A 12,736-nucleotide genomic window follows, 5' to 3' on the forward strand; every position below is an offset into this window, starting at 1 on the left:
GGGTACTTGTCTCCGATGCTGTCTGAGGTTATATCTACACTGCAGTTAGACACCCCTGGCTGGCCTGTGCCAACTGATTCAGGCTCTTGGTGCTTGGCCTAACTGGCTGTTTAATTGCAGTGTAGACATTTGGGTTGCAGCCTGAGCTCTGGGACCCTCCCCTCAGCAGGGTCCTAAAGTCCAGGCTCCAGCCTAAGCCTGACTGTCTACACCACAATTAAACAGATCCCTAGCTCAAGCCCCGTGAGCCCGAGTCAGCTGGCACAGGCCAACTGTGGGTTTTTAGTTGCAGTGTATATAGACATATCCTGAGGTGCCAGACTCCCAGCCTAGCTCCTCAGTGGCTTCCCCTGCCAGTGAACCACTTGCAGTTCAGTCTGGCAAGTTCCATTCTAATGAAGTAAGGCAGTTTTCAAACCAGCAAGACTGGTTTTTCTAAAATGCCTTAATTATCTAAGGATTAATATTAATAGCCCTGTCCTGTTCTTCCCCCTACCCCCGCCCCAAATTAAATTTTAAAATATCTAACCCTGAAAGCTGGTATCCAAGGAGCAGGGATAAGTAAAAATGCAGTTCATCAACAGGTCAGTTAAGCTGTTAGTTATCAAAAATCTGTTCACACCTGATCTTTATTGGAAATGTGTTAAGACTTTCAATCCTTCCAAATTTTAACAGAGGAAGAAAAGTAATACACAGCCTGGTCAGTGACACATTATTTAATTATACATCTTCATTTTGAGTCTGAGAGGAAAATAAATTAAGGCAGGGCACCAACTCGGAGTAGCAGGCTTAGGGGCTTCAACCATACCTGTTCTCCTTTACCGTCTGATTTCCTCTCTGGGGCTCAAACCTGTCACTATTCTTGGAGTAAACAGTAGCAGCCATGCTATTTATAAATGCAGCCAGGGTGCTATCTCCAATTTTTTCACCTACTGTTTTTCTACCTACTTCATTACTTCCTTTTGCAATTACTGTGTGATAGTAATATTACAACATTACTTAGTTGCTGTCAGGACTTGTTATCCAAAAAGCAAGAAAAACACCCCATTGCTGTAATTAAAAACAAAACCACAAATTCTTGTGTCAATATTTGTAATAGTACATAAACATATCCCAATAAATATTTTAAAGTTTGAAAAAAGCTAATCACTCAAACACAGGAAGTTTAAGCTTCTTTATGGATATAGACTTCCTGGAATTTAAGCTATCCATTTTCCTGCTAATACTTAGGTAGTACAAGAAGAAAAATTAGGAAGAAATTCAGTTCCTGTTGCAATCAACAGAGCCCTGGATTTTGAACAGATATTTTTAAACACATTTAAACTTTTTTAGTTTTGAATTATTTCTTTAGGTTGCAAGGCCCAGCACTCCAAATTTAGGGAAAACCAAATGTGCAACCTTGTACATCCAACCTGTGCACTGAATAATATAAGGAGCCTGAGCGGGAGAGGGGTTATTAGTTGGTCATAAAATTGGACTGTCATGCATATGCACAGGAGCACATGAGATGGGATGATGGGACAATATGGATTGTTCAGTTGTGGTTGGGGAGCCAAACGTGCCCTTGCCCACTACCTCCCTCTCATCACAGCTGCTTCAGTAGCTCCCAGGGATTTCCAGTGCAGTGTCTGTTGCTGCTGCCTTGGTAGCAATGTGAGCATAGATCTTTAGAATGTTCATGCTCAGCTATTTTGACGGGTTGCCAACATTTTCCAGAGAGAAGCAAGTGAGAGAAAGGAAATGGTAATTTTTAACATATTATAACTCTGCTCGGCAAATGGAATTTCATGGGGCAAAGCCTCCAGGCTAAAGAAAAAAGAACAGGAGTACTTGTGGTTTCGAAGTAGCCCACGAAAGCTTATGCTCTAATAAATTTGTTAGTCTCTAAGGTGCCACAAGTACTCCTGTTCTTTTTGCGGATACAGACTAACAAGGCTGCTACTCTGAAATCTTTCCTATTGTGCATTTTATATATAGATGCACTATATTGCTCATTTCCTTTACTGCATTAAGAGAATAATTCATCGACAAATGTCTTAATTCTCACTTAGCCATTACTTAATGCACAAGTATCCAGCCTGTGCCTCTTGTGAGTGATGGTTAAGAAGAAAATGGTATTTGATTATAAATTAAAAATCTGTTCCCTGAATCATGCCTTGCAACTTTAAGTGTTGGAATCAGGCTCTTTGCTGTGTGAGGAGATATTAGGGGTATTGCCTCCCACAGCTTCCACTAAAACCCTGTGAACAACTCGGATGTGAGCTAGAAGTGCAGCCGCTGTTCCTTCTTTCCTGAAGCTGCTCAGTACTTCCTCCCCTGAAATGCAGCAGTCCAGTGAGGGAAGAGTAGTTCTAATCATGGGAGCCCCAGGAAGAGCAGGGTAGGAATTTCAGACACTTCTCAAGCTCAGAGCATCTAGCAAAGGATGGCTCCCCTCTCTCACTCAGCCATCTGGAGAAGCAAAAAAAAAATAGGCCGGGTTGGATGGGGAATGAGAGAAGCTGAGAAGTAACACTGAGGGTACGTCCAGACTACCCGCTGGATCAGCAGGTAGCGATCAATCTATCGGGGATCGATATAATCGATCCCCGAACGCGCTCCCGTCGACTCCAGAACTCCACCAGGATTAGCGGGGGTAGCAGAGTCGATGGGGGAGCCGCGGCTGTCGATCCCACGCCGTATCTTACATAGACCCCCACCCCTAGTGTAGACCAGCCCTAAGTTACAACTTTGTAATTCTCAAACCCTGCCCTGGAGCAGGCCAAAGTAACTAAGGGGTCATACATCAGCTGAATATAGCTTGAGCCCTGCATATTCTTCCTCCATAATAGGTTGAGCCATTTTTTTCCAATATACATGGAAATTTCTTGTGTTCTGACTAGACATGTGCATTGGTAGCTAAAATGATAGGTTAGAAATATGCACTTGCTATGTTTGACAACTTATAAAGGGATCTGACAGTGAACTTATCTATTAAGGCTGTCTAACACTTTCTTTTATAGAAGACTTATGACTTTTTTAGAAGCTCTAACTTCTCAACTGAAATTCAGCAAGGGGAGTGCAGCCGGAGATGTGGCTCTAGTTTGTGCTATGGAATTCTGTTTAAGTTTGGCTGAGTTACAAGATTTTGAAAATCATAATTTTCCATCTCTGCCTTACATTTAGCATAACTGGTAGGTTGCTAACATCCTTGAACCATTTTAAGGTTGGGCCCCAACTGTTACTACAGCAGCATACCTCCAGGAGTAGAGACAGCCCAGCTGCTGATGGAACAGCTGTAGCAGCTGGCTGAACTGCTCCATGATTATTCCCCAGATCTGTACCTTTCACAACTCTTCTTATGAAATAATGCCTCATGACTAGGGCCAGTGTTTTCTGGCAATGAAAACAGTAATTTCAGACTTTTCAAATCTGTATATTTCAGAAATTTCAGATAGGAGTTATATTAATACAAAAAAATACATATATCAACAAACATGAGATTTTACAGCACAAAAATGCTGGGCACTGAAGGCTAGAGCCAGACCAGCTGTGTGCTAGGGGGAGAAAGCAGGAGTCAGCTAAGAGTGGGGGAGAGGCGCTGTGTACACTGCTGAGAGCGGATGTGAGTGGCATCCGCTCTGCAACATGGCGAAGGAGCTTGGTACCCCACTGCCAGGTGCCCTGCCCTTCCAGAGGAAGATCCATGGTGGTTTTTCCAAGCCCAAGCCTATGTGAGGAGGGGAGAAGTTGACAGTGAGTCTCAACAGCAGCCAACCACTGCCCTGCAGCCTGTGGAGGAGTCAGGTGTCTCCTAGCAGAAATCTGGGGGATGTGACTCTGCATTCCATACCCACACGTCACCTCTGCCCTTGTGCCGCCACCACCTCCCTCCCCCTTTGAATGGTGACTTCGGAAATGAAGAGTCATTGTGGGGAACAAACATGATAATAGCCACAATTTCCAGAAAACAGGGACCCTACTTATGACCCACTGTTGCCAAAAAATTAAGACAAGACTAGTTAAGGCAAAGCATTGCCATTGACAAATTTACCACCTTAAGAGTTCTGTGTTATGTCTGTACTTAAAGGTGGCTGCTTTTTCTGATAAAATATCTGGCATTTTGATTTGCCTCTCATAAATACTAATATTTGTTCTCTTACAGATTATGGAACTTTGTGGTGCAACAAGACTTGGATATTTTGGAAGAAGTCAGTTCTATATTGCTTTGAAACTTGTTGCTGTGGCCCAGTCAGGTCTCCCTCTAAGAGTGGAAAGTTTAAATACAGGTAAATCTAGAAAATAATGCTTAAACACTATTGAGCGGGTTAGTGACATTTATTGCAGTTGGCTCTCAGATTAATCTATTATAATCTGAACTATTGTGGTATGGTCTCAGTTACTCTAGTATATTGCTCACTTACACATACTGAAAAAAAGTGTGAAGGGGAGTTTGGGATAAACCAAAACTTAAAGCATATTTATATAGATACAACTGGATCTTAGCTAGTAAAGGGGATAAAGTTAATCTAGGGACCTGGAGTCTTCAAAACAGTTGAACTGTTCTAAAGTACTAAACTAACTTATTGCAAGGTATGCAGAGTGAAAGAGAACCTTTTTGTGAATGCCAATTCCCATGGTCATCTAGGTGGTGTAACTTGCTCTATTTGTCAGAGTTGAGTGGTGAAAGTAGCAGATAATGTAATGGGATTAAAGTTAAATTTACTAGTATTGACACAGCCAGCTATTCAAAACTATCTGTAGGGGCACTTGCTGGGGATGGCACGTTCAACTTCCAACTCCAAATAGGTAGCTACAGAATTCATTTCCATCAGGTCTCCAGACTCTCCATCTGAACTTGTAAATCATCCAGCAAGAATTCAGCAACTACTCCCAAAGGAATCAAACCCTTATTCATTTTATGAAGTAAAATTGCAGTCTGATACTTCAGGAGGATTCATCTCAACTTCCAGGAGACAGGACTCCCTGAAAGCAGAGAGAAGATCTCCCTTCCTGCTGCAAAAACAATATAAAAGACCTGACAGAGCTCAAGACTCGGAATTGATAGTCACTTCAAGCTCCTGGTGCTGTGTCTAAATAAAATTAGATGTGACTGACTAGATGAGACTGCAGTTTGAATCAAGTAGGTGAGAGTGCTGATATAATGAATCTGCAGACCAAAATCAAGCAGTTGGGATCAGGAGCAAGATGTAATCCTAAAAATTGGTATGGAGAATCTTGAAAGAAGGAACAATGAGAATGGAGTCCATGAGAACTTGAAGAAAGGTAATCTTGCAGAATATCACTTAGATTTTTTTTTTCTAGTTTTCTCAGATTTAAAGTAAGGTTGATCTGCGTTCCCCAACCTCTTTCCGGGATAGGTATAATGCCATATTCCATAGCCACAGAATCATTGAATTCAGAGTCTTGATTGAGATGAATGAGATGTCTTCTGCTCCAGAGCTATTGCATACTCAGCTGGCATCTGACTTGACTCATGTGTTTGAGGGTTTCTCAACCAGGGGGGCTAGAGCAAACTTTCTTATGATGTCTTAAGATAAGATTCTGTGGTGAAAACCTGATGCAGTAAAAGGGATGAAGTGGTGTAAAAGGGCTCTATAAGCACTGTGTATAGCCAGGCCTGGACTCTCCATACGCAGGCATTGTAGTAGATGACTGTCAGGCTGCCTTCTGAGGATCCTCTCACAAGCCCTGGCATAGGTGGTGTGCTGGGAGGGGCATGTTAGGGGTGGGGTTGCAGTGCTGCGCCCAGTGATGAGGTGATTCCAAGCAGTGCTGTAGCCCATTTGGCAATCTCTCATGCTGTCCTATACTAACCTGGGGGCTGCAGAGCAGCTGAGGTTCTGGGAAGGTGCAGCAGTGGCGTAAAGCCATCGTAGCTATTATCTCTTTGAGTTAAGAGTTCTGTATTGGTCTTAGACTGGAACACAGTGTTATGATTGGGTGACTTCCCTGGCAAATTCCATGGCTGTAGGTTCCATGTGGCCATAATAGAATCCATATATGCTCCTAATTAATGGCAGGCAAAAATATTCTTTTTGGTAAGGATATACACAAACTTGTAAGGTGGTGAACCTGAAACCAAAATTTGTTGGGATGAAATATTTGACAAAATAATTGCTATTCTAGTTAAATTCAGATTGATTTTAACAGTAAATATGTAAATGATTACTTATATGTGTCTGCACAAAAATATATGTACACTTTTACTGCACGTGCTCTTGTAAGTAGTGGAAAGGAGCAGTATTGGAAGTAGCAGATGGTAAGGCCATGAATCAGTTTTTCTCTGCCTAAGATGCTGGCTTGGTCATGCCACTATTTGTTAATTGTAATTAATTTTCCACCTTTAGCTATTCCTCTGGGTGTCCCAAATAATTAAGTGGCCTTTCAAGAACATAAATCTCTTGCATTTATTAAGAACACCACTGATGGTATTAGCAGGGAATTGGGGAAGAACAAACTGCTCAACTTAGTTAATACATGGTAAAATAAAATACATGGTGCTAATGCTGAGATGAATGTACCATACTGAAACCTGACAAAGGTGGTTAGATACCTGGCTTCTTTTTAGTTTTCAGATAACTTGAATTGTTTTGGTCGTTACTATGAAATGCTTTTTTAGTATTAAATGAGATGCTTATTGAAAGGAGACTTCCCAGTGAAAAGGACATTTACAATAGCAAGAAATAAAGAAGAACAGGAGTACTTGTGGCACCTTAGACTAACAAATTTATTAGTCTCTAAGGTGCCACAAGTACTCCTGTTCTTCTTTTTGTGGATACAGACTAACACGGCTGCTACTCTGAAAGAAATAAAGAGGAAATATACCACCTCTCCTTTTTGGGAGAAAACAAACTAAAGATTGTGTCCAAGGGGATTATTTCCCAAACACCCAAAAAAGCTAATGTAAATTAATAAACTGCCTTTGCAGCTCTCTAATAGAATGTATTGCATTGGTTCATACATGTCAGAAACACTGTAAATATTTTTAATTGTTTAGGAGTTGTTTGAGCCAGCTAAAGAAAATCATGGGTTACAGGAGGTCTTGAAAAACTTATCCAACCCAATAACTCACCAGTGTAAAAAATAGTTGTGCTGTCAACCATCTCCACACCATGGTTATCTGCTGACCTGCACTGAGTCTAAAGTCTGGTCTAAACTAGAAAATTAAGTTGGCTTAACTATGTGTCTCAGGAGGGTGAAATCCAACCAGGCCTCCAGTGTAGACAGTCCTAGGTCAATGGAAGAATTCTTCCTTTGATCTAGATACTGCTTAGCTTCTCAGGAAGGTCGATTCCCTACGCTGACAGCTGAGCCACTACAGTGTTTTAAGTGTAGACGTAACCTAAGTGCGGGGACGGATGTTCCCTTAATTTTTTTCTCTGTGCAAAACCAATAACTCTCATAGAGCTTACATCCTCTGAAGACATTCTCCTCCACTTTTATCGCCTTATTCCCACCCACCTTCCTCATCCTCTTTTCACGAACTATCCTTTCTTATTCTCTTTTATTTCTTTTCACATTTTCTCTTTTCCTCATTTTCCCCTTTCACTTTCTCACTCATTCATCTCATTCTCTGCTCCTCCATGTTGCCTTTCTCTAGCTGAAGGTGCTATTGAGCCCACTTCTTTTCCTCCCCGTCTCCCCCCTGTCCCCCTGTACATGAACTGCCGAATGGGAGGAGAGACCTCTTCCACCATCCGGCAGTCTCTTTTCCTGACTTTGCCTGCTGGTCAGCCTCACCTCTGTGTGCTGCACCAGCCTCTGTCCCTGTCTGTCAACTCTCCTATTTAATATGTCCATTTTGGCCTGTGTGAGTGGGTTTTTCAAGTCTTGAGCTACAGTTGATTTGGGTAAGTTTGGAGTACTTAGTGTTAGTGTCTTCCAAACATAACTCTTGTCTCAGCTGATTGATTAGTTCAGAGAGAGATCGAAACAGACTTATAGTTAAGCACTTGTGGACATGTAAAATATGGCTCTGAAATAGCTGTATAAAATGACAATACTCATATTGCTTTAATTACTATGCTGGAAATATCAAAGTAAATTTTGGGTTGCTACTTAATTTGGAAAGACATTTTCATGGATAACTATCTAATTGGGAATTATAAAATGAGCAGATGATCACTGTGAATGCATGTCACTTGTTTGTTCTGTTACTGTGGTGTGGGAAACAGTTTCCTGCAAAAATAAAAATTAACTAGAGATTAGTTATGTAGATATTATAGGGGCTTCTAAATGAGCATGCAAACCCTAAGTATTGCAGCATCAAAGGACAAAGTCATCTTACACTGAATTTCTTTGCTCTTGTGGATGAAGGCAAGGTGAGGGTGGGAGGAAGTTTGAAGAGAAGTATTTGAAGCTTAAAACGGTATTTTTTTCAGTGTGGGTCACACCCTACCTTAACACTGAGATCAACATGCTGTTCTTAGTATGCTGAGTCCACGCATAAGTGAGAATGTGAAAGGTTTTGCTTGAACTCTGGTGTTCCTGTTAGCATATTATGCTAGTTACTAAACTGTGGGGTTGTTCCTTGGTTATATTTGAATACATAATGTTTTAATAATTTTATTAAAGGGTAATATTCAAATATAGATTGCTTGAATGTTTAATGTTCAGTCTTTAGCAAAACAAAAATTAGTTTACATAATAACTAACAAATTGTATGAAGAATTTCACTTACTTTTAATGACTCTCAATAGTACCAGTATATTTAATTTTTATATAATAAAATAGCTATAAGAATCAGAAAAATTAATCCACATAAAATTAGATAACTACCTCATAAATGAGTTGATTGCAAATGTGTGTATGTTCTTCAAAATTTTTTTACAAGTAAGCTATACAACAAATTGCACAGTTTGACTTCACTGGTAGTGGACTAGGAAGGCCATTTACAGGTCAGGGTTCAGAGGGATGGCAGAGCTATTTGAGATGATTTCTCACACTCTGAGAAACAAAATTTATTCCGGGGGAGACAGAGTAAAGCTGTGTATCTCTTAGCTTGGTAAAGTTGCATGTGTAGACTTCAAAAATGGGTTTATAATGAAATTACTGCTAAGTCTGACTGTAACTGAACATCCCTTGGTAGTATCTGTAAAATAGCTTATTAGCTACTTATGTAGAAAAGATGAAACAAGATTAAAGTGGGTGAGTAATAAATGTGTTTATGCAATATTTAGCTAAGTCTTGAGAAATAAAGGCTGAATTATGGTTTCTACTGTGAAGATAAAAAAAGCACCACTTCTTTACTCCCTGTATACATTGTTATATCTAAATGCTTTAGTGAAGTTTTTAACTTCTAGATCTATAGATGAAGCACCCTAAGTGCAAAGACTTTTAAGAACTTTTCAAGCATGCCTGGAACTTGTGATGGATCAAATTTATACAGTAAGCAAAACTGTAATAGAAAGTATAATTAACATGCCTATATAGCTATGCAAGAATGAGCTGAATTCTAAGTCACAATTGCAAAACCAAACGGTCATCTTGCATTCATGGAACCCTATAGAAAACTGTGTGGTTCCATAGGTGTAACAAACAGGATGTGTGATGTAGAATTTTACAGTGGTGTAGCATGAGCCAAAAAAAAAAAAAAAAAATCTCGGGATTCATTTGCTTGTATATTGCACCAAACTCAATATGTATGTCATGGAGAGACAACAGATATGAAATTCCATAGTATCTTTTAATATAGAACTAGATTTTAAACTAGTCATTTTTAAGTATTCTTCTTTTGTATAATAAAAAATATCCTTTACTCTTAATATATATCATTGTTTTAACAGTAAAGGACCTCCCTCTACCCAGATTTGTTGGTCCAAAGAATGAACAGGAATTGAGACACACAGCCTTGTATTCTTCAGATGCTGATAACTCAACCCCATATTCAGGTGTAATTCCTCCCCCACCTGGCCGGGTTCAAGTGAAAAAAGGCTCTGTGAGCCATGATGCAGTCCAGCAACGTACATCAACAGATCAACAGGTAACTAAAACTTAAGTGACTTTTATTCGAGGTATGGTGCCTCACAGTGATGTGGGTCCCACTAGTGTTACTACACTATTGTTTTGGATTAGATTCTTTAAAAAAAATTCATGCAAGTGTTACTAAATATATGAAAACTTAATTATTATTTATTTTAGTTATGCAGTGCTTGTAAATGTGTGTGGTACCTGAGGTGTGAGACAGGTTTTCTGCCCAGACATGCTTAAAATCTAAGTCTGGAAATATTAGTAATGATAACTGACAAAGTATTGAGTGGGAAGGGAGAATGAGGGTTATGGCTTATTGTGAGGGGTCAAATGATAGCTTGGTTTGGTTTATGTAAGTTCGTTCTCTTCTAAAAGAAACTATATAGTGTTTAAGTTCATAACTGATACTACAACTCTTAATTATTTCCAATCAAGCTAAGCTTCTAAACATTTAAAATCTGCCTAGATCCCAAATGGTGACATTTAATGTCCTTTCACAGGATCTGCAGATGTACTTCCAAAATTTCTACACTTCTAGTTAAAGTATATATTTATACACACCCAAGCAATCAGGCTTCACACATGTCCATTTTTTGACTATGAACCAATTTGTAATGTATTAAACATAAATTATCTAGATATAAATTTATTGTCTCAAAGACAAGCCAGCAATTCTTTTTTTGAGGGGGAGGGGAGATGGAGGGGGGGTTAGAAATAATTCCCCTCCTCGTTCCCTTAAAAATGCAACACTGTTTAAGAAACAGGTGCTCTAACCTTTCCTTGGAATGTATTTATCTGTACCTTACTATTCAATAGCTTAGCACTCTGATTTATAGATTAAATCAACAGATGAGAACCAGAACTTTGCCAACATCATAAATACTAATCAGATTCTACAGTTAAATGTGTTACTTAATGAATTCATCTTATTTCAACATCTGGTTTTCGTTTTTGAGGGAATGAGTGTAACACTTTCAGTGACTTTTATTCCACTTCAGTAAAAGCAAGCATGGGTGAATTCTTGGTGAAGATCACTGCAAGAATGTAACTAGAGCTCCTGATTCTTTTGCATAAGAACAAAAAAGACATTGGTGTTTATTCAAGTGGCCTTTTTTCATTAGTATTTTGATCATTTTTTAGAACACAACCAGTAAATTCGGGGGCAGGAGGTCCCTCACTCCCTCTAGGAGCGAAGGACCTGCCCCTGAACTGCTGCCACCGATCTCGGCTTTTTTTTTTTTTTTTTTTTTGCTTGGGGCGGCAGAAATGCTGGAGCCGGCCCTGTTTCTCCTGGGCTCCATCAGGGGAGTTGAGACATCCACAGAAAGTAGGGATGAGACATGCTATCCAGAAACTTGGGGGTACGTTGGCTATAGAGCAGCTTACAGTCTGTGTGCAGCAGTGTGGCTTTCAAAGTGGGAGCAGTGTGTGATAAAAGGAGCAGGGCAAGCAGCACTGGCATTGTAGAAGATAGTTTGGCCATTATGATCCTATCTTTCCTGGAACTCTGGACAGATAGGTGTAAAGCAGCCCCCTAGAGAGTGCCTCCCCATTAAGGAATGAAGAATCTAAGATCTTCTCCTGCATGTTGCTCCTGTGGATGGGTATAACCTTCTTAATGGACCTAACCTGTCATTTTTCTTGGTTTGGCTGAGATAGCATTTGTGTCCACCACCCCAATTATGGTGTCTGGTTTCTTTATTTACTCTTTAATAGCAGCTGCAGTTTCTGATCTAAGACCTATCAAGTTGTCAGTTACTTTAAAATCATAAACCCAAGTGTTTTGTGCCTTCAAGTCCTAGTGAAAGGAACTTAATGTCTAGTAAAATTATAATTACTGGCTTTCAAAGTATGTCTTTCTTTTAAAATATTCAAATTAAATATTGTATGGTCATGAAATGTACAAGTTGAGTTTCTTGATCATATGGTATGTCCATGTGTACAACTCTTAACATATGTGGAAGCTCTGCCACAGATAAAGGACAATGTATGGATTACTGTTGTATGCTCTATGTCCCAAATAATAAAGGATTTTCTTTTGGGAAAGTGTTTCTGCAGATCCCTACAACAAATTTGCATTAGATGACAGTGTAACATTAGGATCTTGCACACCAATTGTGGTTCCAAACAGTGGTTATAAATGGGGCTATTCTTTTCCCAGCACAACTTTGGAACATCCATTCCAAGTTTCTTCCCTCTTTCTGGTGTTCTTGATAGCTTTTAGTAACTGTGTCACTATATTACCCTACCTACAAGTGGGTTTTTCTGTTAATATAGTTGGTGGCCTGATTGGTAGATGCAGAGGTGCTTCGCCTTTAGAAGGTACACCTCTTACATTGTGGTTAGATACTGGCAGCTGATTAACATGTGTAGTATCCCTGCTATTTGTAGAGCAATGCCTTTAAAGGGCATTCAGCCTTGTGCAGTATTCATTCACCTTGAGGAGGAAGTAGAGCCAAATGATTAAAGGTTGTTCTTTTGATGAAGGCCTCAAGGACTTGTTCCTAAGAATCCCAGAGGCTGAAACCTATATATTTTTCTACAGATCTGATCCCTAATGATCCCCTGTAGTGGATCAGTATGAAGAGCTCTCATTAGAATATAAACAGTCCTCTGTTCCATTGATGGACATCCTTATTGAACAAGGAACAAAGCAGGGAGATGATCTGAGGAAGTGGCTTCTTAGAGGAGAAACAATCCTAGCACTTAGAGCTGTTTTCAGTGACTTGCTGGTATTCCATGTTTGATTTGCATCTATTTTGGT

The 12,736-nt window shown here is 39.8% G+C and overlaps 1 protein-coding gene across 10 annotated transcripts in view; it reads left to right on the forward strand.

The window, feature by feature from the left end:
- The window catches only part of REPS1 (RALBP1 associated Eps domain containing 1), a 102,327-nt gene that overhangs the window by 12,871 nt on the left and 76,720 nt on the right, over nucleotides 1-12,736 (forward strand). For 9 of the 10 annotated variants that reach the window (XM_054021655.1, XM_054021647.1, XM_054021649.1 and 6 more), the window contains exons 2-3: nucleotides 4,145-4,268; nucleotides 9,789-9,985. In XM_054021655.1, the coding sequence (XP_053877630.1) occupies nucleotides 4,145-4,268; nucleotides 9,789-9,985 (321 nt within the window). Of the gene's footprint in view, nucleotides 1-4,144; nucleotides 4,269-4,814; nucleotides 5,266-9,788; nucleotides 9,986-12,736 lie in introns of those variants that run through there. The other variant, XM_054021656.1, reaches the window with a different exon arrangement.

This window comes from Malaclemys terrapin, chromosome 3 (genome assembly GCF_027887155.1).
Source record: "Malaclemys terrapin pileata isolate rMalTer1 chromosome 3, rMalTer1.hap1, whole genome shotgun sequence".
Taxonomy (NCBI): domain Eukaryota; kingdom Metazoa; phylum Chordata; order Testudines; family Emydidae; genus Malaclemys; species Malaclemys terrapin.